The following is a 25,804-nucleotide window of genomic DNA, read 5'->3' as shown; positions in this document are numbered from 1 at the left end:
TCCAATTTTCCAGTTCACTTTACCTGCTTACAATGGGGCTGTGGCTTGAAGACTGCTTAGGACCACTGTCTAGTTGATTCAGACTAGTGGCCCCCTTAGTGGCCCCCTTGGTAAGCTGGGGAACCTTCCAGGTTGTGCCCCAGTTGTTCCATATATCAACAGTAGGTTGGCTAAAGAAACTTGTTTCTGGCTCACTGAGGTACCCTCAAATGAGAATGACTTTGCTTAACTTACTGAGCTGACATCATTAATGCAACCCAGCTTTACTGATCCCAGCATGTCTCTAAGCAGATTTTGATATTCCATAGATGAAAGGCTTCTAGGTCAAACATGCTAGGAAACCACTGCAATAACCTATATTCCCCCTCTGAGAGATGCACAATGTCCATTAGAACGTTAAGGGCTCAAAATTCAACTTAGAAGAAAACTTTTAAACCCAGCATTTCCCGTATTTATTTGACCACTTTGCACCAAACACACACACCCACACATGCACCTGTTTGTTTTGTTTCCTGCATAACACCTATTAACATCCTTCAAAACACGATCCATGGACCACACTTTGGGAAACGCTAACTTAGCCCATCAACAATTGGCGGAAGGAAGAGAGAACTATGACCTTGAAGCTTTCACTATCTGAGGACGTTATCTTGCTTTGAAAAATTTTAATCTTAAAAAAGATGAACATGGATGCATAACGCTCAAATCCCTAGAACAGTGTTTTCTAACCTTTTCCACATGTTGGTCCATGTAGGAAAGGATTGGAATAGTATGGTTTGTAGTCAAGAGACTCCAGGGCTCCTGGGTCCTGCCACCCCAAGTGTTACAAGGATCAGGAGACCTGCATTTCTGCAATCTATGCCACTAAAAAACTGTGGGGAAGTTCTGTTCTCCATAATCCATAGCCAAACCACCCTAATTCAACTATTTTCATGTCGGAGAATTAGTAGACAAGCTGTCTAGGTGATACTTGACTTATCTGGACATTGGAGAATTTGTGCGGACACTAGATTAATGTTTTTCACATCGCTGTGAGATTGACTATAGTTCTGTCGAGGCGGTAGGAAGCGGGTGAAGCATAGGGGTGATTTAACACCAAACTGCCAAATCCAGGAGCAGAACTGGATTCTTTGAGGAGTGAGACTGAGCATGGTTGTATCTACACACCTAGCTCTCTTTTTCCCCATCTTTAGCGAGATATAATTGACATACAACATCGTGTAAGTTTAAGGTGTATAACGTGATGATCTGATATACTATATTGCAAAACAAGTACCACAATCAGGTTAGGTAACACATCCATCACCTCAAATAGTTACATTTTTTTTGTCTGTGTGGTGAGAACTTTTAAGATCAACTCTCTTAGCAACTTTCAAGTAGACAATACAGCATTGTTAACTATAGTCACCATGCTGTACATTACATCCCAGAACTTACTCATCTTAAAACTGAAAGTTCGTACCCTTTGACCACCTTCACCCATGTCCCCCCCACTCTGGCAACTACTAATCTACTCTCTCCTTCTATAAGTTTGGTTTTCTTTTTAGATTCCACATATCAGTGAGATCATACAGTATTTGACTTTCTCTGTCTTATTTCACTTAGCATAATGACCTCAAGGTTCACCCATACTGTCACAAATGACAGGATTTCCTTCTTTTTTGTGTGGCTGAATAAGATTCCATCAGCTATAAAGTTGACCCTTGAACAACATGGGTTTGAACTGCATGGGGCCACTTATACATGGATTTTTTTTCACTAAATATGTACTATGGTACTACATGATCCACAGTTTGTTGAATCTGACTGTGGAGTTATACCTGGATTTTTGACTGCGTGCAGGAGTTGGTGCCCCTAATCCCCGTGTTGTTCAGGGTCGACTGTACATACAGCACATCTTCTTTATCCATTCATCTGTTGATGGACACTTAGGTTGTTTCCATGTCCTGGCTATTGTGAATAGTGCTGCTATGAGCGCTGGGATGCATGTGTCTTTTCAAATTAGAGTTTTCATCTTTTCTGGGTATATGCCCAGTAGTGTGATTGCTAGATCATATGGTAGCTCTATTTTTGGTTTTTTAAGGAACCTCCATACTGTTTTCCATAGTGGCTGCACCAATTTACATTCCTACCGACAGTAAACACCGAGAACTTTTGAGCAACCAGGATTCCTGTGCAAATGGCACGATGAGAACTGTTCATTGTGATAATCTTTTTTTTTTTTAAATTAATTAATTAATTAATTTATTTATTTTTTGGCTGTGTTGGGTCTTCGTTTCTGTGCGAGGGCTTCCTCTAGTTATGGCAAGCGGGGGCCACTCTTCATCGCGGTGCGCGGGCCTCTCACTGTCGCGGCCTCTCTTGTTGCGGAGCACAGGCTCCAGACGCGCAGGCTCAGTAGTTGTGGCTCACGGGCCTAGCTGCTCCGCGGCATGTGGGATCTTCCCAGACCAGGGCTCGAACCCGTGTCCCCTGCATTAGCAGGCAGATTCTCAACCACTGCGCCACCAGGGAAGCCCCATTGTGATAATCTTGCATGGTCTTCCTAAATCATCGACGAAGGATTAGATTATGTGTGGGATGGTCTCTGGATCAGACACTCCTGTAACTCCTTGAAAATCATTCTCTCTACACGTGGTAGTTCCATTAGCCAAATTATTTTGATGAACCAGAGCACTTCTTTCCCCAGGCCTCTCAAATAGTGAAAGAAGAAATATAACTTTTTTTTTCAAACATAGCAATTTTGTTTTTATTATTCATTTGCTGCCTTATTCTTGTTTTGGGGAATTTGAGGTATACTGAAGATTTTTGTAGCAGTAAAAATTCTTTCAAGGATCAGATTTCAGAAGGCTTCACCACGTGCTTTCACTTGAAAGACAAATCCAATTCGACATGAAGTTTCATTATGAAGAAACTGTTGCATGTGATGACACTGGTTATTGAAAATTGAAATGAAGTGAGAGGAAGCTAACACCGACGTGTATGAGATTCTGCTTTCTTTGAATGACACAAAGAACTCAATATATCTAATCAGCTCTGTTATGCCCACTGGGAACTGAGCTCCGGTACTATTGCATAGGGCTGCTTCTTGATTGCTGGAAACCCAAGTATTAAGCCTTATGTCAGGTACATCAGTAGTTAAAGAGCTTTGTGTGACTGCTGGATCCTGGGAATTGTTTTACTTTCCCTCTCTCGGTTAAAGTAATGATAGTAATAATCTGGGCACAAAATTCATAAAAGAAGGGTCCCAACCAGTCAGCACAGACCGACATTTTGGCTTTTACACTTAACGTCTAAATTATTTTAAACCTAGAGGTAGGCATTGAGCCCATCACCTCTGATCAAGTTTTCTTGTGCTCTGATGAGTGGCCGTAAGCAGAGAGACTTTTAACAGCAACAGAACAAGGGAATCTTCTCTCTCCTTCCTAGTGTAGGTTTTGCCTAAGAAGTTCAAGGGCTAAGGTGCAGTATATACTTTGATGAGGGTCCACTCTGCTCTGTCTCTCACTCTTGTTCATAAAACTATCCTTTCTGTCTTTCCCTCCTCGCCAACTCTCCCATAACAATGAATCAAATAAGCTTTTGAGTACCTTTTCTTCAGTCTCCAGAGTCAATGTCACCCCAAGGTTACCAGAGCCCCCTGATGTATGGCTTCTACATCAGTTTTCTCCTTCCCTTCCTCTGTCCTGGAGGCTCGACGTATTGTGTCTATAGTATTCTCAGTTTGCACTTGGTGGAGTTTGGGAGCTGGGGTACATTTCTGAATTGGGGTCTCCTGTTTAGCTGTGCTGTCAAGATAACTCTGGATTCTTTTCATAATTAAAAAAGTCAACAAGCAGGCAATGACTGTTGGATGAGCTATGCCTGCAAAGGTAGTATGAGAGCTTCACTACTCAGTGTCACCATTCTCCCTCCATAATTCTGCCCTGTCATCCATCCAAGAGCTTCAACGTCCTAGATCTTTGTGCCAAATTGTTTTATGATCAGCATTTGAAGTACAAACTACAGGGAGTCCTGCCATGACGAGTAAAATATTTAATGTGTATGTTAAAAGCTAGAATTTGATTACTGACCTGTTAGTCAATAAGTCCCCCAAACAATTCAAAGTAAATTTCCCTAATCTGTCTTGTTCTTTCACGCTGCCTGAAGGATTGCTAATGAATGTGCTGGCTGAATGAACAGAAAGATTGGGAACTCACACAGCACCGGCCTGGATAACGGGCCATAGGCACCAGAAACCTGTTCGTCCCATGCAAAGGTTCCTCTGGATTACGCTCCTCATCCAGAGATGATTTTCCAATAAAATCAGCCTCGATTTTTGCAAGCATAAGAGCAATCCCCGAGGGAGGAGATCAGGCAATTCAATTCTAGGAAATGCTGTATGAGGCAAAATGAACCTTGAAGCAGTGTTATTTCCTGAAACACGGTCTTGTTTTTTAGTTTCTTTCAGACACATCGATATCCAGTGAGAAATTTGTTTTTTAAACTCCGTCTACTGAGATGTGACCAAAGGATTTAATTACTTACATATTCATGAAAATAACATGAGATGAAAGAAGGTTTGTTTCGTTTTACTGCTCCACAGAAGTTACTGCCTGAACCCTTGTGGCTTAAAGACCAGCTCCCTTAAAGAGAGAGCCAGGGCTATTGGTCAATGCGGACACTGGCCAAAGGCTTCTTCATGCTGTGACGGTGAAGTATGGGGGGAGGAGGAACCGGAGATCAGGAGCTTCTCAGACTCCCCAGCGCTGAGGAAGAGGGCAAGTGTGCGTGTTTCGGCATTGGCTGCTGTGTGTCCCATCTTGCTAGTTTCTGAGCATCAAGATGGCCTTTCCAAAAAATAGGAACCATCATGTGTTGTCACCTGTTAACTGAATGCTCTGTTTCCTTGTCCTAGAGTGACAAAAATGTGCCTTCTGTCATTCTTGAGGATGCTTAATGACATCAAATGCAACTGCCTACGCCTAAGCCCCACCCACAGGGACACTGACATCTTTCCACCCCCCCCCCCCACACCCCGCCAGCACCTTCCCTTCTAGCTCTATATAGACAGGACAGGTCACTTTAAAATGCCTCAGAGTTAAGCCCATATGGAATATTGACTCCTTTAAAGGAAAGCTTGGTTCCTTTCTAGGAAAAGTTATAACTCACATGAGGGCTAACAAGGAGAGTGCAATATCAGGCTTCTTCTAAGATTCAACTCATATTCATGCTGAACTATGACAGTGGAACTTCAAAGTCATATCCTTAGACACCTGCACTCATTTATTCAACAAATACTGAGCTCCTACTGTATGCCAGGGACTGTTTGAGGTACTAAGGTTAGAGCAGTGAGTAACAAAGTTCTCCCTCATATGGACCTGACATTCTCACGGAAGGTGATGCTTCAAAGCTTAGACAGATGCTAGCTAAATAGATCGATCTGACAGAGAGACAGACAGATGGACAGATATGGTATGCTAACAGTTGCTAAAGAGGAAAACTAAAGCAGGGTAAAGGGGATGGGGAGTGTCTATGCGGGAGGGGTTGCTATCTTGCATGGGGTGGTTGTCCAATGCTGCTGCTCTTGTTTTACAAAGCCTTTGTAAATTTCCTCTTCAGGGCACTCACTATCCACAAGAGAAAATCACTAATATCTTGAAACAATATTACATTGATTGTCTTGATTACCCACTTTTTCAACATCCATGACTCTAAATCACTGTCCTGGACTAGTTAGTTTTCAAAAGTTAAACCCCAATTCAAAGGTCTACCACCCATCACTAAGGACCAGCCGAAGAACCTCACACATGCGTGATGGAACTTCCCAAGAGGATCTCCCAAAAGCCTCTGCACCGCCATGACGTCCCTGAAGATGGGGCCGGCAATGCTCAGCTCCGTTATTGCAGGGCAGCCCTCATTTGGGTAGATTTAAAAACACATAGCATTTTCTAGTTGCATCATATATGAAAACAGATGTTTCTGTAGTGCTAGGAAATAGTAGGGTCTCCTGTTTCTTTTAAACATCCTCCTCTACACTCTTGTTTCAATCACATCAAATCTATTTTTGGAAGTAGGTGGGGTTTAAATTACATATGAATGCATATACGTGTGTAGAGAGAGTATATACACGTCTACGCAGATCTTCAAAGCAAGCTTACCAGCTTGTCGAATTTGCTTAGTAAACCCTGGCGTCACGATTTGAGGCCAGTTAACCTTTCACTTAGCCAATGTGGGTAGTAATACACATCTCCAGCTGGTGGTAGAGAAATGAATAAGGTGTGCTTCTCCATGGAGATGCTATCATTAGCAGATTCCTGGCCACTCCCACTTACAGGGTTTGGTAACGCGGAGACCAGTGGGTGTGGATGAGCCTCTTGGCTGCCCCGGGCTTGCCCGGCCAGTAACTCACAGGGCCGCCATGGAGGTAGACAGCCATCCACTCTCTGAAGCTGCTAACAAAATAAGCAAAAATCCAGAGTTTTCTGAAATATTTTCCCTAACTACGTGGACCCCGCTTGTGGGAACATGGGGGTTAAGAGAAGAAGGAAAGCAGTCAAAATATTTGGGTGTGGCGAGGACAGGGAACTGGACACTGAGGAAAAGATCTGCAACGTCATCAGCAACAATTTTATCTCGGATTTAAATTACCTCGGAGCACGAGGGTAGATGGGTGCACAGAGTACACAGATGTGTGTGCATGTAAAAACTGGATTATAATGACACGCGATCTACCGCCATGCTACAAATGCTACAAATGGAAATATTTTCCTGTGGAAGAATGATTTACCTTTTTTTTTTTCTTTCTTTTTTTAATGTTGACTCTCCAGATAACTGCTGTTGGTTTAGGCAAAAGCTTTAATAAAGCAGAAACTATTTGCTTCCTATTTCAGTCCCTGGCCAAAGTAAGTCATTCCTCCTGTCCTCAGTCTCCCTAAACTAGTGGTCAACGAAATAACTTATGATCCCCGGCTTCTGACTTTGAACGTGTTCTGTGGAAAATGCAGGACGGATTTAGCGTTGTGAAGCCCTGCGCATAGTTACCAGGGGGGCCATGCATCATTTCTCTAGAAATAAAAATAGCCCTACTGTGCTTACATTTGTGGATGATAAAAATACATTCAGAAAGAATTTGTATGTCTGTGGAACGAATTCAGAAAATGAAGCTAGAATAATAGTGTTATGTGTCATGCCTACCGAAAATAGTATGTCTTAGTGTAGCCTAGATGTTTGAATAACGTGAAAGGTACTGTATGAAAATTAAAATTTTTCAAATGTAAGAAACAATCAAGGGTTGGTAAAGCCACACGGGAACAGCTGGAGGCTCAGAGACGCCCTGCAGGAGCGAGAGTTACATAAAAGTCCACAGAGAAGGATTAGCCAGATGTAATCAGAAAGGATTTGATGTCTATTTCCCCACAAACATTTTTTAAAGGGTGCCTTATAATCCATCCCTACTCGCACCTTTAACTTTCTGGAACAAAAGAATCCTGTTTAGCGTTTTCTTAGTTGTGTCTACACTGTACTACTCTCCTCTTCATGCTAAAAGTGGGGCCCGAGTCTTTGGCGGTGTGTTGCTTCCAGTAAGCTTGGTATTTCCTGCTCCTGTGAAAAACGCCTCTTCTCCTTAGCTGCCTCGACCTCCCAGATATTGCTCACAACACGCATGTGCTTTCCTCTCGTCGTGCCTTTTGAAAGTGTTGTTCTCTTTTGAATGGCTTCATCCCCACTGTTCACTGGGGCCCCTGCTGAGCTAGGGAGAGCCCCCTCCAAGCAGGTGCTCGATCCTGCATCCCATCCACGGAAGATGCTGCATACGCTTCAATCGCAGAGCCTGTAGGGCACAATGTGTCCGTTTCCTCCCACAGTGTGCCAACTTTCAGGGCAGAAGCTTTCCCTAACTCCCCTCCTTTTCAATGGAGCCTGGCACACAGTAGGTGCACAAATCATGTTGGTTAAAAGAACACATGGCATGACTTCTTGGAATTTCGAGCAGATCAGCCATGTGATTCTGAGTTTCCAACAGTTTTCTGAAAGATCGCTGAATGGTAATGTTAAAATAAAATTCTAGGGCTTCCCTGGTGGCGCAGTGGTTGAGAATCTGCCTGCCAATGCAGGGGACACGGGTTCGAGCCCTGGTCTGGGAGGATCCCACATGCCACGGGGCAACTAGGCCCGTGAGCCACAACTACTGAGCCTGTGCGTCTGGAGCCTGTGCTCTGCAACAAGAGAGGCCGCGATAGTGAGAGGCCCACGCACCGTGATGAAGAGTGGCCCCTGCTTGCTGCAACTAGAGAAAGCCCTCGCACAGAAACGAAGACCCAACACAGCCAAAAATAAATAAATTAATTAAAAAATAATAATAATAAATGTGCAGTGAATGGTTGTTCAATTTGAAAAAAATGCCTTTGACCCAATTAAAAAAAAAAAAAAGAACACATGACATGACTTCTTGGAATTTCGAGCAGATCAGCCATGTGATTCTGAGTTTTCAACAGTTTTCTGAAAGATCGCTGAATGGTAATGTTAAAATTCTAGGGCTTCCCTGGTGGCGCAGTGGTTGAGAATCTGCCTGCCAATGCAGGGGACACGGGTTCGAGCCCTGGTCTGGGAAGATCCCACATGCCGCGGAGCAACTGGGCCCGTGAGCCACAACTACTGAGCCTGCGCGTCTGAAGCCTGTGCTCCGCAAGAAGAGAGGCTGCGATAGTGAGAGGCCCGCGCACCGCGATGAAGAGTGGCCCCCGCTCGCCGCAACTAGAGAAAGCCCTCTCACAGAAACGAAGACCTAACACAGCCATAAATAAATAAATAAATAAATAAATAAATAAATAAATAAAATTAAAAAAAATAAAAATAAAATAAAAAATAAAATTCTAGGTGTAACTCTTATGTATCAAAAACTGAGTTGACTTTTGTGCATGGATTAAACAAAGTCGTCCATTTTTGTTTAAGCAGCAAAGCAAATGCTTATATGAAGCACAGAGTTAGAAAGTAACATGCTACTTAATGAAGTACAGGATAAAAAGAGGTGTTTTCAAAATGTTGCTTAAAAAGTGGCTGAATTTCCTTTAAAATGGTTTGACTGCACCTTTGCTGGCTTGCTTGAGGCCGCTCTGCTGCACCAATAACTGGGTGCTTTCTGTTTCCATTTTATCATCATGGTTCTTAGTGTTAATTGACCACCTAAAGAAGAAACGTTCTCATCAAGCTTTTAGAAAGATGAGTGGTGATAATGAGACAAACCAACATGCTTGAAGTTTTGAAGAAACTCTTCCTTATAAAGTTAACATAATCGAAGTTGGCATAATTGTTAAAGTGCCTGCAAATGTGCGGATTCATTAATTTTTGAAGCATTTGTTGTCATATTCTCAGAAACCAAACTGTTACCAAGGTTAGATAATAAGACTTTTAAAGCCAACAACAAATTTATAGGCACTGAAAGTGACCATGTGTGTCCTAAGAGGTGATGAGAACAAGGCAGCAGGTTCAAAGTGGAAAGAGTTGCTGGAATCTCGGGGTTCTGGGCAGTCCACTCTCTAGGTCTCAGTTGTCTCCTCTGAGATTCCCTAGATGATGCTACTCCAATTACCAAGGAAAAGGAGGGTGCCTAGAAATCTGTGCAAGTTTCATTAGCTATGAAGATGACTGCTAGAACCTTCTGCCTCCAATTATAGCTATCTGGACGACACAGAGAGCACATTTTATTTTACGTAGCTGTTTAAAAAGAGGTTTTACTGTTATCTTTCCTTTAACTACCTTTAAAATGGCCAGAGCCGATTAGAGGGTGACTATGCTTTAGCTGACATCGTAGAGAGCACACTGATGACTGCTGGCTTCAGGGATCTCATTCAGAGGGACCTAACCCTAAACGTCCCCTCCCCTCATTGAGAACTGCTCCCCAGGACACCCACAACTGATAAAAATCACTGACAGTGTGACACAGTAAAAGACACAGGAGATAGTCTATCATTTCAGACATGGGGGATTTCTTTCCTTCCCGTGGTGGACTGTTTCAATCATCTGCTCACCTCGAATACTCTCGTTAGAGACTGGACACCAGTTAATAGGTCCTAGGTTTCTCAAACCACCTACGGAGGCCAGGCCTCCATGTGGTCCTTCTATTTTGCATAGACCGGAGCATCCGATTCTGTATCCCATGAACCAGTGTGCTGGATAAAGGTGCCCTCTGGTCCAACACACACATTTGGGAAACCCTGGGTAAGACAAAGATAAGTTGGCCTCTTTCTACAGGACCTCTCTGAGCCTGCGTTATTCACAGGGTGCTCCAGGAAAGGGCTGGCAACAGTGTCTGCCAAAGCTCCGTGGTGCTGGAGCCTTTTGTTCCAAAAGGAGACAGTCCCACAAGACTCGGCAGAGCACGGTACAGAATCCATGGCCTTATCATTCTGAGAGGACGTGGAGATTGCAGGGATGCAAGTCACCTTTGGTCACAGGGGTCACCTAAAAGGCTCAACCCAACATCCTTGGAGCCATGTTAATCTATCTAACATATTTCTTTAAAACTTTAGTGATGTGGCTTGTCCCTCATTTCATGAATGCACGAGGCAGAAATTATGGGAAAAGGCATTGTGTGTGTGTGTGCCCGTGTGCATGTGTGTGTATAAACGCATATATCACATATGCAATGTTTATGATGTACGGGCTGGTACGCATCTACATCAAACTTTAACATCAAGTATTTCCTCAAATAAGCATCATTATAAAACAAAATTTGAAGCTTTGGTTTATGTTTAAGAGGTGGAAGAACCATATAAATAATCTAGCTGAGGTGTGTAGCAAGGAAGGAACATATCCGATTTCACACCACAAGCTAGTGTTAGATTCAGGACTAGACCCCAGGTCCACGGGCTCTTTGTTTATGTTTAATAACTAGTGGACTAATTGATGATTCACAGTAACAAGGTAGAGGTCTTCAATGTTATCCGACTCTACCAAGCTCATTTCTTTTATGTGGATAAGCTCCGAGGGCCCTAGGCCATCATTTCTTGGGAGCCTCAGTTTCCAGCTGGTCCTTTCACTGTCTGCCACCTCAGCACCAGTGTCTCAAGCCAGCAGTCTCTGAAGTCCTGGTCCTAACGTCCCTTCCTCCACTCCCCCTCCCCCATCTTCTCCAATAGTGATAACCAGAAGCACTTTCCATCCCGAGAGCTTCCCTTGTACCTTATCTGTCCCCACTTAACAAACATATGTCTCTCTATCTTGTATTTAGTTCTTTACAAACCGATTTGATCTCTCCTCCTGGACTCTAAACTCCTCGAGGGTAAGACCTGTGTCAGATTTATTTTTAATTCTCCCAGCATCTATCACAGTTCCTGGAATGCTGGCGATCCTCAATAAATATTCACTGGATGAATAAATGAATAATGCACAAACATCATGGTCAGGAAAATCTTTGTGGCTATTTGTCATTTTCAATAATGAAACCACCATATCTATAAGATGGATCAGTGCCTAAAGAAAGCTGTAATTTCCTAAGCAGAGTGGATTCGGATCCCGATTTGTGAAAGACAACCACCACGTTGCTTAACGTTGTTAACGTGTAAACGCAAGGAAGAATTTTATGCTTGATAACTGCTTGCTGCCCACCCTTTTGGTAACAGATGTCAACCTCGGTTAGATTCAACTCAACTTATTAGTGCATGGCTTTTAGCCAAAAGCAATTCACATTTGCAGAAGTGTACTACCACATATGTCTTAATAACAGAAATGTGTTTTTTAAAAAAATGTATGTGATAAGTCACATATGGTAAAAGAAATCTGTACATCTCTCAGGCCTTGTTGCCACAATGAAGCTTGCAGATAATTGCTGCAGAACGTTCACAGACATGCGAAAGTCTCTCTGACACATTAAAGAGGCACGGTTTGAACATACTAATCAAGCTTTGATACGGGCATGGTTCCAGTTGACTGATAGGTACACCAGCATCTCTTGTCCTGATCACTGATCTTAAGAACGTACAATTTTGATTCTTATCCTCAGAGGTAATATTGAATGTTTCAAGGTAAAGTCGTTAGTGTATCCAGGTACATTACGTGCTTACATTCACTAAGCATATATTTAATTTCTCCTTTGTATGGAGTGTAATTAATGTGTACCACCGGCTCCCTACGGTGATGAAAGAAGCTTACAACCATGAAGGTATTAAAAATAAATTAAACAAGTGGTTGAGAAATAGGGAGGGGGGAGGCGAATCTTTAGAGAAGAAAATATACAAAGTAAATAACATTGTGAATCATTTACCCTCACTTGAATTGAAAGCTTAATTAGCCTTAGTTAGATCTTGGGAAGTAATAGAATTTTAGAAAATGTATATGCCATTTGCAATATATCCATCTACACACAACTTGGAAGTCTACCAACATGCTCCAGCTATGTGTTTACGGGTTTCTGAGGCACCACTGCCCCGTCAATGGACCTCATATCCATAACGATTTTCAATGATCCTGAATTCAGAATGGTCTCTGTGCTCTGAATAAGGATTAGGTGATACCTCAGCCCCAGAAAGTCCTGAACACAAGATAAAGGGCTCAGTAAATACCTACTCAGTGTTTTAGAGGACAAAAAGAGAAAGGGTTCATAGTTTAACTTTCACTGTCATGGAAAAGTTTACATCTGAGCCTTTTCCTACCTGACCAACCAGAGCAGGGGTCAGCAAACTTTTTCTGGAAGGGGCCAGATAGTAAATATTTTTGGTTTGGTGGTTTGTACAGTCTCAACTCTGCCACTGTAGCACAGAAAGAGCCACAGGCGATACTGAAACAAATGAGTGTAGCTGTGTGTCAATAAAACTTCTTTTATGGACACTGAAATTTGAATTTCATATAATTTTCACATGTCATGTAATAATCTTCTTTTGATTTTTTTCCCCAACCATTTGCCAAACTCTGCACCAGAGGATGACATCCAATCACACATAATGATCATCTTCACCAATCTGTGTTCATACGTGAGTTGTAAATGATGCCTCCAGACCTCTACTTTTCCAGCAAGGCTGTACACACTTTTCATTGTACGCCCAAACAATCACATGTTAATTCTCATATACAAGATCAAGCCAATAACTGGTCAGAGGCAAAGCAGTTAGTATGAACCAGAGCAACGTAGGAACATTTTACACATGGCATGAATCAGAAGAAGAGAATGGACGCCTTGGTCAGTTACAACATACGAACCCTTTGGCCCTGACACCCTACTAGGGTAGGTACCAGTCTTATTAAGCCTCCAGGCCATGTTCCTGAAAGGACTGTTTTCTGGGATGTGTCCAATTTGTTTACTTGTTCATTCATTCAGAAAACACGCAACAAACCCTGACTCTACTTGGGATCACAGTGCACTGTGTGTAACTGAAATTCTCTGGCAGACATCAGAAACGGAAGGAGGACCACTATACGTAAAACTTTAAAAAACTTCGCTTCTGCTCTGCTGTCAGGCAGTTTAATTGAGCCGTGCTCTGAAATTCCTGTCCCTGAGCTGAGGTCTTGAAGAAGGCTGTCTTCTTAAAGTACCCAGATGGCTGTGGCTGGGCAACTGAGTTAGGTATCAGGTATTAGGTACCAAATGCAACGGGACACTCAAACTCATGCTGACAGCGGTATCTTATTTAATTAGAAGACAATTCTAAACACCTACCAGTTGGTTGTGACTTAGGTTTGTTACTGGACAGATCTTCAAATATATTTAAAAGTAAAACATTGTTCCACATTCTATTAGTAATCCTTTGGCTCTTCTAGTTTTTCTGTTTTCTCTTTACAACATTCCTTAAAGTGCTAGACATTCGATAGAGTATGTACTGTGAATTAGCCAGAGCTCATAAAAAATATAATTATCTGTAGGGTCGAATTCTCACAAGGAGCAGACAGAAAACTCGTCCCACTTCCAGGCCATCAGTACGATTTAATGAAGCCCCGCACACTGCCAATAGGCTGTCTTGTGCACGCAAAGATGGAGCCTGGGACTCACTTCCTATTGGGAGGGCTTGAACTTGGAGATGTCTGTCCCACTGAGGGTCAGATTTACACTCCGCCAGCCTCTGCCCCATCCCTCGTGACCTGGGGCATGCATCTGCCCGCGGGTGGACTGCAGGGAGGGGTGCAGTCGGACTATGGGAAAGAAGATCACTAATGGCCCACCCAGGGACTCAAGACCTGGCCTTGGCCTCATTAGCACCATCCTCTAATCCATGGAGCTTGCCTGCCATGGGCTCACAGTAGAGAAGCCTTCCGGGCAAAGACAGAAAAGAAAGCAGGCTGCAGAGAAGATTTCAACCCCAACCAAACAACCAGACCAAAATTCAGCTACTAAAAATGCTCCCATAGGACGACTATAGCATAATACATCTCCAGACCACAGATAGCCCTCCAGAGGCTACAGAAGGCTGATAAGGAATATTCCATGGCCTAAGAAAATTAAATTTAAAAACAAAGTACACAAAACCTTTTGGAAAGATGAATTGGAGCTTGGATTTAATGGTGTGCTAAACACTACCCTGGTGACTTGGAAAAGTTAATTATTTTATAAAACACAAGCAGCCCTCTTGTCACTGGCATTAGCTGAACCATTCTCCCAGAAACTGTTAAAAATCAATGCAGTCCCAACTAGATAACTGTATAATTAACTATATATATCCAACTCTATCAATAATAACATTAAATGTGAATGGATTTAACAATCCAGTCAAAAGGCAGAGACTGTAAGACTGGGGAAAAAAACAAGATTTGACTATATGCCATCTACAGGAGACATACTTTATATTAAAAGATACAGATTAAAAAACAAATCAATGCACTCCCCATTTCTGCATTTGTTATCCACTCTAATGGAAGTCAGCTGACATAAGTTAACACATAGTTCCTAGAGATGTGATATTACCAGACCTGTAGTAACCTGGCAAATAGAGCAGATCTTCCCTAGGCCACATGGCTGGTGGAACTGGTATGCATCATAACACTGCAATCAGATGTCACAAACCCAAATGACAAGACAGCCATCTTTAATTTGAAAGTCTCCCTTCTGGAAGAGACAGGCTGTCTAAGATGTACTATATTTAAAAGAGTGCTGTGCAGCTTGTTTATAATTTAAGAGTGTCTCATAAAATGCCTTGGAAATAGCTCTCTGTTAGCTAGAAAAACCTTCAGTTAAATATATTTTTATGAGCCTTTCATTAACAGAGTAGCGAGGCCTTGATGCTGAGGTGCCAAACCTCCCCACGTGGCTGGAAATCACTTGGCACATTTTCAGCCATTTACGTCTCTGTCATAGGTCCAAGGTTTGCAATTAAAAATGTAATCTTTTTAGCATGTGCAAAACCCAAAGGCTTGAAGTACTCTGCATTGAATATGATTATAATAGTATTTGGCAGCTATTCATGGACGGCACATATTAATTTATGTAAACTGGGCATAACTTGGAGCACTTCCTCATCAGGACCACAGGAAAAATCAAAAAGCTGGTCCCTGCTCATTGGAGGGTTTTTTTTTTTCTGCTTGTTTTGTTTTTGTTTTTGTTTTTAAATTGTCACGAATAGAGATGAACTCAAAATCAAGGTCTCTTTTATGACCTTCTTTTTTCACATGCCTGGAGTACATTCAAATGAACATTTCCAACTAATAAAAAAAATAACTTACTTTACAGGATTATTCTTAGATTTTGCCTTTTCAACAGCCTGTGAACAGAAGAAAAAAATGCAATTAGACAACATTAGCAGGCATAATCTTTGTAACTAGTTATCAAAACAATAAGCAATATAAAATGCTCTTCAGAAACATGAGGAGCTAACCAAGGCAGGCTGCTGGAGATAAGCAGACGGGAGACCCAGAAAGCAATTTTCCTCTCCCGGGGAGCATGGTTACTGGTCCAAGTGCAGCTTTCAGACACAGGCGGGCACTGCCAGGGCTGCCTGGGAAATTCAGCAGTGCCTGTGACAGTGGGCCCTTAGGGTCATAACTCCATGCTCCTCTCTCCACTCTTCCCTCTGATTTTTTTTTTTAACTTGAGCCCTGTGCTTGTGGAAAACAGCGATCATTAAGAACTCCCCCACTCCCACTCCATCCTTTCATGTTCTGGAAAATGGCTAATTTCAAAGGACCACACTGCCATCCACATTCTGAGATAAGACTCAACTCCATCTTCCTCATGACTCCCCTAAGTTTCCTGGATGGTTCTCCTTTCTATTTGGGCTGACCATCTGTTGATCACTAGAAAGGGATGGATGATTTATTGAGACCTTGTCTCTGTTGGGTGAAAGAGGACAGAGAATCTGGTTTATTGTTCTTTTTTGTGAGTGTATTTTGAGCTCAAATAAATTGAGAATGTATACCCACTGAGAAGAGACCAGGTCTTTAAAATGGACGTGTGAACTTTGTATATGCTTGACTTATGTCTGAAATTTTAGAATTAAAACTATAAGCTCTCTGTATCTGTCTGTATGTTTATATGTCTGTAATTCAGAAAAGTCTTTCCCTCTAATTATGTGAATATGTAATATTTTCCTACCTCCAGATAATACCAACCAATTAGATTTTAAATCCCTTACACTAAAGGAGCCCATTGTGATTGGCTTAGAGATAAGTAAGTATTCATATAATTGGCCATTCTCAATATTTCAGAAATATCTCATCTCCCTCCTCCGCGTGCACCTGCTTGGCTTATGACAGGGTGTGGAGGCAGACACAGAGGGAATGGTCATGGGCACATCTGGGGATTTTTAGATCTCTGGTGGGAAACCGTTTACCCTGCATTGCTCCGGCCCCCTGGCTGCACCTGCCCGGTGATAGAAAGGCCAAAGTATCCATTTCTAAAATCATTTTTATTAGCAGATACCACAAAAGGGCAAGGGCTGACCGATGGCTTGGATCAATTTCCTCCCGTGGAACCTTTAAGAAAACACACACCAAATCATCGAAATGAGGAAATCTCTGGGCCTCTCGGCCTGTGTGCCTTAGATATGGAGTCTGGTGCCAGTTTATTGCTGAGCCCATTGATCTGTGTGCAGTCCATTCATCATTCATGAAAAGAGCCAGTGATCTTCACAGTATATTAGAAGAAACAACTCAGATCATCTGTCAACAGCCCTCCTATTTCTGTTTCCCTCTCCACAGGGATTGCATCTCCTTCGATTCTTCTGGAATTAAAATGTTGCTAGGCAACACCGCTGGGGGCGCTGATGTCAGAATGGCTACAGTCTATCAAACTGTTTAAGCACCTGGAGGGTTATAGTGATGATTTTTTTTTCATACTTCTGTAGCATAATTATATAATCAGAACCAAACTTGTACCCCGCCAAACTCTTTCAGGCTGTAGAAATAACATTCAGTATGGGGAGCGTTGAAGCAGCGGTTTGCCAACCTCAGGGTTCTTCAGACTCTTTTAAAAGGTATCCATTTGGAGACCTTTATATCTGTGAATCCTGGAGGTGGGTGAGGGCTAAGAGATGAAGAGAATACTGCTATAAATTAGAAGGCAGAGGCAACCACTTGTAACAATTTATAATCTAACATTGGACTTGACATTCTGAATGACCAAGGCATAAGCATACTGAACCTTTCTATGCATAACAACAACTCAGTGCACTTGGAAGCAATTTGTTTTAAATCAATGAAATACTTCCCCAGTTTAGACATTAGTGTTGGAAATCCAAGTCCTTCTCTTCTATTAAGTCTCAGGTTCTGTTTCTAGATAAATACCCGTTAATATTTGGGCACTTTCTTTGGCTCGGTAGGCAAAAATCATTTTCTCACCATCTGTGCCTGGGGTTGAATTTTGGCAAGTATAGTGAGAAAGAGAGGGAATGAGGTAACAGGTGAAAATGAGGAAACAAGGACTATGCGTCTGGCTGGCCCAGTCATCTCTCACAGGTGTTTAGGGTATGAGTGCCTGTCTCTGAGCAGTCCCTTAAGGGATGCTGAAAGGAAGAGCCAGATGCCGGCAAGGAGTGGGGGAGAGACCTTGACCTTCACTACAGAAGCGCAGCCAGTCTGCACGCCGACGCTGGCCTTTTCTACCACCTTTTCTCCCCCAGTCCTGGCTGGTGGAATAGGATATGGCAGTGGGCTGAAGACAGGCCATTGTGGAAATCACGTGAATCCACTTTTCCCAACCCCTTAAAATCCAAACAAATCTGTTCTTAAAGAAGACTTAGATTATCACAAAGTAATGGACACGGTGTTCCAGTGGTTTCCTTTTAAAGCGAGCTAGATGTGATGGGCTGAGCATGCCACTGGCAGAAGACGGGGAGGAGAGAAATCAAAGTGACATTGCTTAACCTAGCTTTGATTCAGCGACATGTTTTCTGAAAAGTCCTCTCTTCTCTGCGTGTCAGGACTGTCACTTAGACCCAGTTATTTTTCTCTAATCAGGAGGCACATAATCATGTTCAAGGCCAGTTTCTTTGAAACATATGTCTTTTTATACAGTCATTATAGGAAAATAACTTCATTCAAATTAATTTTTTCTGGGTTGCTTGGATAGTGATGGAAAACAGGCTGAGAGGTTTTCTTTGGAGATTAACCCAGGATCATTCCAGAGTCCCCAGAGCTCTAGTGAGATGCTCTCATGTCACCCTCCTGTGCGCTCATCTCCAAATGAAATGGTTGCAGGGGGTGTCCACCAGGCATGAGAAACGGCTCACCATTTGCGATCTCCACTTTCACTGTAATTTGACTTTGTTTTAAGCACGCTATAAGGAATTATTAAGGGACTTTGAAGAAAAGTTAAGTGAATTATTTGCATGCAAAATATATATGGCTTTAAGGTAAAAGAACTAGTGTAGAAAATACACAAGGAGAAAATTCCTCTTTTCCTTTTACACAAGTTCCAGATACATGATCAAGAATGTGATATACCCTGCAAAAGGAGGGAAATCAAAATGAAATGATACAGTGTGATTCACCAAGCATTAAGAGGGTTACATATTGGGATTACAGCTAATTTTGAGTTTAAAAACATACATTAAAGTAATTTAAACTGATTGGAAAATGGAGGCTAGATAGTTAACACTTATGCTGCTTTAATTTGTAATGTCTATATGCTTTTCAAAACCTATATTCTACTTATTTTGTGCCATGTTTCCCTAACATGATACTTACCTGGCCATCAAGGAAGTTCCAACATAAGATAAGAGGATAAAGGGACTTCCCTGGTGGCACAGTGGTTAAGAATCTGCCTGCCAATGCAGGGGACATGGGTTCGAGCCCTGGTTCGGGAAGATCCCACATGCCATGGAGCAGCTAAGCCCGTGCGCCACAACTACTGAGCCTGTGCTCTAGAGCCGGTGAGCCACAACTACTGAAGCCCACATGCCTAGAGCCCGTGCTCCACAACAAGAGAAGCCACTGCGATGAGAAGCCCGCGCACTGCAACGAAGACCCAACGCAGCCAAAAATAAATAAATAAATAAATTTTTAAAAAGATAGAATGATAAAATAAATTAAGATGTTAAGAAACATACTCCAATATGGTGCAACAAGATGCAATGGGCTATAACTGGCAAGAGTGCTGTGCTAGAAATCCACAGACCTGGGTTCTGCTACCGCTACCAGCTTCGCCATTTCCTATTATCATGGCGTTAGCGATGCGGCTAAGGCCTGTGAGCCTCAGTTTCCTCATTTTAAAAATGAAGACCATCATTCCTGCCCTGTCTACATCAAGGCTGGTTGTGAGTAGCCAACATCGACGGCAGTGCTCTAGAAACCACAGCATGCTAAGCAAAAAAGTGCATCTTGATTGTGACCGCATTCCACATAGGCATCAGTGCGTACATTTTTTTTTTTTGCACATTGATGGATATTTTTATTTTGCTCTGCAGAAACTGAACACATTTTTATTTTTACTGGACTACAGTTGATTTAGAAGGTTGTGCTAGTTTCAGGTGTACAGCAAAGTGATTCAGATACATATTATTTTCAAAATTTTCCATTATAGTTTATTACAGGATATTGAATATAGTTCCCTGTGCTATACAGTAGGTCCTTGTTGTTTATCTGTTTTATACATAGTAGCGTACATCTGTTAATCCCGAACTCCTAGTTTATCCCTCCCCCACCCCTTTTCCCCTTTGGTAACCAGAACTTATGGTTCATACATTTTTATAGCCAGAGAGTTGATGGGCTTTCTGACCAGTGACCAGGTTGTAGTATCAAATCTATGGAGTTATTCCAACGAGGATTACAGAAGCCATTCAGTTCCTCTCTCCATATCAGAAGCAGTTCTGGGGTGAACAGAATGCTTCTGTCTGTAAAGTCCTACTCGACGAAGACTTTGATGTGTTTAGACCCTGCCAGGCCTAGCCCAGCAGGAGAGAGGGCCCTCTACCTTCACACAGGCCTCTGCCCTGAACCTTGTTGGGATTGGCATTGGTGGTAGAGAGGTCAGGATACCCGACACTGTGGAGGCACAAGTGCACACGCTACTCCCCCCCACCCCCGCCACTCTCTCCTCCTGCAAGGAAGTCTAGGAAGCATCGTTCTTTTCGCAGTGACTTCTTCATCAGCCATCCCTCCTCTCACACCCACTCCATCAGGAGGGCTTTTTGCTTTTTCACTAACATTTGACCCTGAGGTTGGGAAGCCCTGAGGATGCTGCCCTCAGTGATATGGCAGCTTGAGAAATTATATTCCCAGGGAGAAGACACTCATCTCGTCCCAAGGGGTGTTTATGAGCCAATTCTTGTCTCATTACCAGCATTGTATTCTTCTTGGTATCCTGCTAAGCAGCAAATTTATTTCCTCAGGACGGATGATGTGGCTAAGGACAGCCTTAGAGTTGCTCACTCATTAAATCTAGCTTCCTAAAAAGAAGAAGGACCTTGTCTTTCTGTTACATGGAGAATCCTTTTGCTGCACCAAAGCTGAAGTGACTCAAGGGCCACAGTGAATTACATGAACCATCAAATGTAGTTATCATGAAAAAATAGAAAGAAGGAAGGAAGGAAGGAAGGAAGGAAGGGAGGAAGGAAGGAAGGAAGGAAGGAAGGAAGGGAGGGAGGAAGGAAGGAAGGAAAGTGGCTCTCCATTGAGCCCCATCCTCCAGGGCAGACAGAACATCATATTTCTTTAGGGAGAAAATGCTACATATAAAGCACTTAGGAAACTTGCTAGTCATCTTCTATATACTGACTGAACTTTTACAAAATTCTTCGGTAAGGTAATTCTGCCCCAGTGATTACATATCATGAACTGTTACTTTAGTCCAATAGACAAGTATACTATATTCATAAAAATATTTGGAGAATATTTTTGGGCTTTTAAGAAGCATGCCCTGAACATTTATATCCAGACTTATGACGTTACACCCCCCTGAGACTGACAGAAAACAAACTCAGTGCAATACGTTTCCTGTCTGTTGAGACCATCAAAGTGAGCACTTAGGAGGCCTAGAGAGATTGGAGCCATGGATTCATTTTACAAGGCTACGTAGTCAGGGACTGCTTTCCTCCGTAATCAATAAGCATACTGTCAGTCAAGCATAAAATGCGATTCTGTTACCATTGTTTTGCATGTCTTTCACATTTCCTGTTTATATGTTTTTTCCTGGCATTCTACTAGCAGATACACCCAAACTGCATCTATACAATACATTTCTTGATAAAAAGTGAAAAGTCAATCATTCAGATACTTTCAAATAACTGGATACTACGCATTATGGAAAGAAGACAGAAGAGCAATCGATTGCACTGGTTTTGTATTTCTATGTTTTACCTTTAATTTTTCATGGGGCAACTCTGCGAGACACAGCCATACGTTCATTTAGTGGCATGTACTGGTAAACTGCATTGATTGCTAAGTTCAGAAGAGAAACTCCTCTATTAACAAATGAACTCATCATTAGGGTATTCAGATGGTCAAAAATCAATACCTACAGAATTGGTTAAATCAATTAAAGAGACATATCCTGAGAGCACTTGCACAAATATAAAAATGAATTGCTTAATTACAGCATTTAAATAGATTTCACTGGAACGAGTAAAACATCAAGAGGCTTATCTTATATCCTATGGGCTGAGGTATCAGCTGGCAGCACACACGCACACCCAGGATTGCAGCTTAACAGGAGAAAATGTCACTCAGCATTGTGCAACACCTGGATGCCCGCCTGAATTTCTGACTTTACAGCCAGGGATGACAATCTCTAGGAAGACACTCCCCACTATATTTAACCCTCTGGATGAGTGCCCAGGAGGGAACATGGAAACATCCTGTATTTGAATCTTGAACCTGAAAGAAGCAAAAACACCTTCCCTAGCTTTAGAGTATTGGGCTTCTCCGATTTTAATTTAATTCATTGTTTTCGATGCATACATGATGTAGGCCTGTGCTAGACACCATGGGGGCAGGATTAAAATTTTGACAGGCAGAGACTGGAGGGAATTTGTTCCAGGTGTCCGGCACCTGATAGTCACTTAATAAACATGGGCTGGGTAAAAGAATCGGGGCTGATTGTGCAGTCTGAGAGGCCCGAGCACTGCTCCGGCGGGTCCCCAGCTTTGTGAAGAGAAGAGAAGAGGCCTCTGGAGGAAAAGCTGGGCTCCAGGACCGTGTGCATCTGGATCCATCCTGCAACTGCCCACGAGGCTCGAATTCACGCCCCAACGAGGAGGGAGTACAGAGCGGTCCAGACAGGGTACATTTCCATCCTGCTTTCTGGCAGAAGGCTGTGCCCTCCTCACTCTTCCTGCAGCTATGGTCTTGCTGGAGACTTATTACTTCTCACTGGGACTACAGCCACTGCCTCTTCTTTGGGCCGCTGGTCTCCCTAGTGTTACCCCATTTTACGCTCCCTTTGATCATGAACCCTTCATAGCTCCCCAAGGCTCATCGAATTCCTGATCAACTTCACCCAACCTGCCGCTGAAGACCCTGCCAAGGCCAGTTGAATACAGGCCTCATAGCGGGTCCTACTTGCCCCTGCATGTGTATTTCGCTAACAAGGCAAGCAGTAGGAGTTTTTTGAGTGTCTGGCCCAAAGATGATGTGATAACAGGATTCAGAAGTGCCTGCATTCCATTAAGGCTTGCTCCCTCTAGGCTGACTCTTTTGCTGGATACAAAATCCTTTAGCAAGATTCATTTGTCAACTGGTGATTCTGTTTATAACTAAGGTTTTGATATATTGTAACTTAATGAAAATGAACTGTCTTTGGTGAAGAAGCACGTTTCGCCCCTAAGAGTCATCTGTCGACACTAATCATTCTCTAAGTGGAGTAAATATGGAGACACGAGGCAGAGCATCTCAGCATTGGCTTATTTATTCTGCCCACTAGAAGGGCCAAGGTAAGTGGCACTCAGTTATTCTGTTCCCCTGGGGTTTGTGGATTTGAAAATTCAATTTTCTTTCCCCCAGCCAATCCGAGCCCTCTTGCCCCTGATACTAGGGAGGCACCCCTCACAAAATGACACGTGTCCTTTGCTGGGAGATGATAAAGACCTAATAGAGGCTCTCTCTCTACTATGTGTAACCAGGAAAATGGGAAGAGTATTCTTAGTGCATAGTAGGTACCCAATAATATAAGTATTCCAAAACCTACATGGGAGTGAATACTGATGATGTACCTTCAGTACTAGCATACTAGTGTATTCAGGCTTTCTGTCCCTTTAGAGCATATTATACTCTGGCCAACGATGCTACATCCATTTTTATCATCAATCTGTATTAGAAAACCCAGTAATCCTTCCACCCTCGTTTCTCCTTTATTCTCACACTACGACTACACTCACAACACTCTGACACCACATGTGTGTGGGGTTTTCCCACACCAAGCAAATTTCTGCAACGCCAGCTAGATGTCCTACCATTTAACTCAATTCTGACACTGTCTACCTGGAGAGAGCGTCACATCCCACTGGTTAAGGGCTCAGTCCCACAGGACTGCCTCCGCCCACTTCAGATGCCAGTCTCAAGCCCAAGTTGTCACCTAGGCTTGTGATCAATCGGCTTATATATCAGAGGTTCCAATAGCCCCTCTGGAAGCTCCACGAACCCCATACATTCTCCGTAAAGAATGGGAGGGTGGGGTTGGAAATGGCAAGCTTCCAGTCATGGCTTGGTCTTTCTGGTGACCAGCCGGCCCGCATCCAGGAGCCCACCCAGAGTCACCTCATTAGAACGAAAGACACTCCTATCACCCAGGAAATTCCAGGGGATTTAGGACCCTGGGTCAGGAACCAGGGTCAAAGACCAAATACTAGAACAAAAGATGTTCCTAGTCCTCTTATTACTTAGGAAATTACGAGGGATTTAGGAGCTTTGTGCTGGAAACCAGGGGCAGAGACCAATGTGTATACTCTCTGTTATTTCACAATACAACTGACTTCTCTGTGCCTCAGTGCCCTTGTTGGCAAAATTAGGCAGCTGGAGTAAAGACTCTCCGTGGTCATTTTAAGGTCTGGTAGTCTATGTTTTAATACACACACAAGTATTTCAGCATATATACACACACACACACACACACACACACACACACACATAATATATATACATATACGATTCAGGGATAAATATGGAACCTCCATTGTGGAGTCAACCTCCATTAGCAAGAAATAAGATCTATTAGCAGGGGCTTCCCTGGTGGCGCAGTGGTTGAGAATCTGCCTGGCAATGCAGGGGACACGGGTTCGAGCCCTGGTCTGGGAGGATCCCACATGCCGTGGAGCGGCTGGGCCCGTGAGCCACAATTACTGAGCCTGTGCGTCTGGAGCCTGTGCTCCGCAACAAGAGAGGCCGCGACAGTGAGAGGCCCGCGCACCGTGATGAAGACTGGCCCCCGCTTGCCGCAACTGGAGGAAGCCCTTGCACAGAAATGAAGACCCAACACAGCCATAAAAATAAATAAATAAATTAATTAATTTAAAAAAATTATTAAAAAAAAGAGATCTATTAGCAAGTTTATAAATGTTTATATCTAATGTTCCAAAGACTCCTAAGAGATACTTCATGATACATGGGTTATGCCATGCCATGTATTTTGAAAAGGTCTGCTGCTTTCATCTGCCCACCCACTTGCATTTTGAATCTTTAACCTTGGATTTCTAGCTAATCTCAAATTTGGATACCTTTTCTGTGTGCTTGCAATGCTTCTGCTCTTTGCTCTTGCTAAATAAATAGAACTAAATAAATACATCTGCTTAAGAAGAAGACAGATTCTGCTTTCCATTCGTGACAAGATCCTTGGGGGTTTGCAGCCTACCTGATAGATTTTCCAGCAGATGGCAGATATCGGGGGAAGAGAATAAAGCATGCCTAGGCCCTAAACCAAAGCCCCAGAACATTTTTCCAAGCCAGCATCTAAATTTCAAAATCTTACATTTTCAGTTTGGCAAAGAGTTTTATTACTGGAGACATTCGTACTGCTCTAATAGATGCTAGAACCCTGACTGAACTCAAAACGTGGACACCTCCAATAAACTTAGGTACACGTGGTACACTGCCCGGGGATTGTTAGCTGATGACTAAGACAGAACCTCCAGGCTGCAGCCATGGATTTGGGACCCAAACTGGGGCAATGAAGGGGCTTAAGGAAAAGAGCAAGCTTGGACCAAAGAAAGAGTGGGGATGAGAGTGGCAAGAGGAACGATGCTGTCCAGCCATTTCCTGCAGCCCAGAGGTAGTGACAAGGGTAACATGGTGATACCTGTTCTTTCCAGCACTTTGATTCCAATTGACTTAATGATTCGGCTGCTAGTCCCCCTACCACCCTCTGTACAGCGCCAGATATGTGCCGTGTGCTCTCTGTAGACAAAAGGCTGTGGTCATCCCTGTCCTACTGGAGAGTTATCGCTCCTGAAAGAACAGACTGTACACATTTTTGTTT

General features: G+C 42.9%; 1 protein-coding gene across 4 annotated transcripts in view; it reads right to left on the bottom strand.

Annotated features, from left to right (window-relative positions):
- The window catches only part of AFF2 (ALF transcription elongation factor 2), a 498,852-nt gene that overhangs the window by 76,407 nt on the left and 396,641 nt on the right, over nucleotides 1–25,804 (bottom strand). For all 4 annotated transcript variants that reach the window (XM_057538448.1, XM_057538450.1, XM_057538449.1 and 1 more), the window contains one exon: nucleotides 15,628–15,665. In XM_057538448.1, the coding sequence (XP_057394431.1) occupies nucleotides 15,628–15,665 (38 nt within the window). The remainder of the gene's footprint in view (nucleotides 1–15,627; nucleotides 15,666–25,804) is intronic.

This window comes from Balaenoptera acutorostrata, chromosome X (genome assembly GCF_949987535.1).
Source record: "Balaenoptera acutorostrata chromosome X, mBalAcu1.1, whole genome shotgun sequence".
Taxonomy (NCBI): domain Eukaryota; kingdom Metazoa; phylum Chordata; class Mammalia; order Artiodactyla; family Balaenopteridae; genus Balaenoptera; species Balaenoptera acutorostrata.
This window is presented reverse-complemented; position numbering and strand designations above follow the sequence as displayed.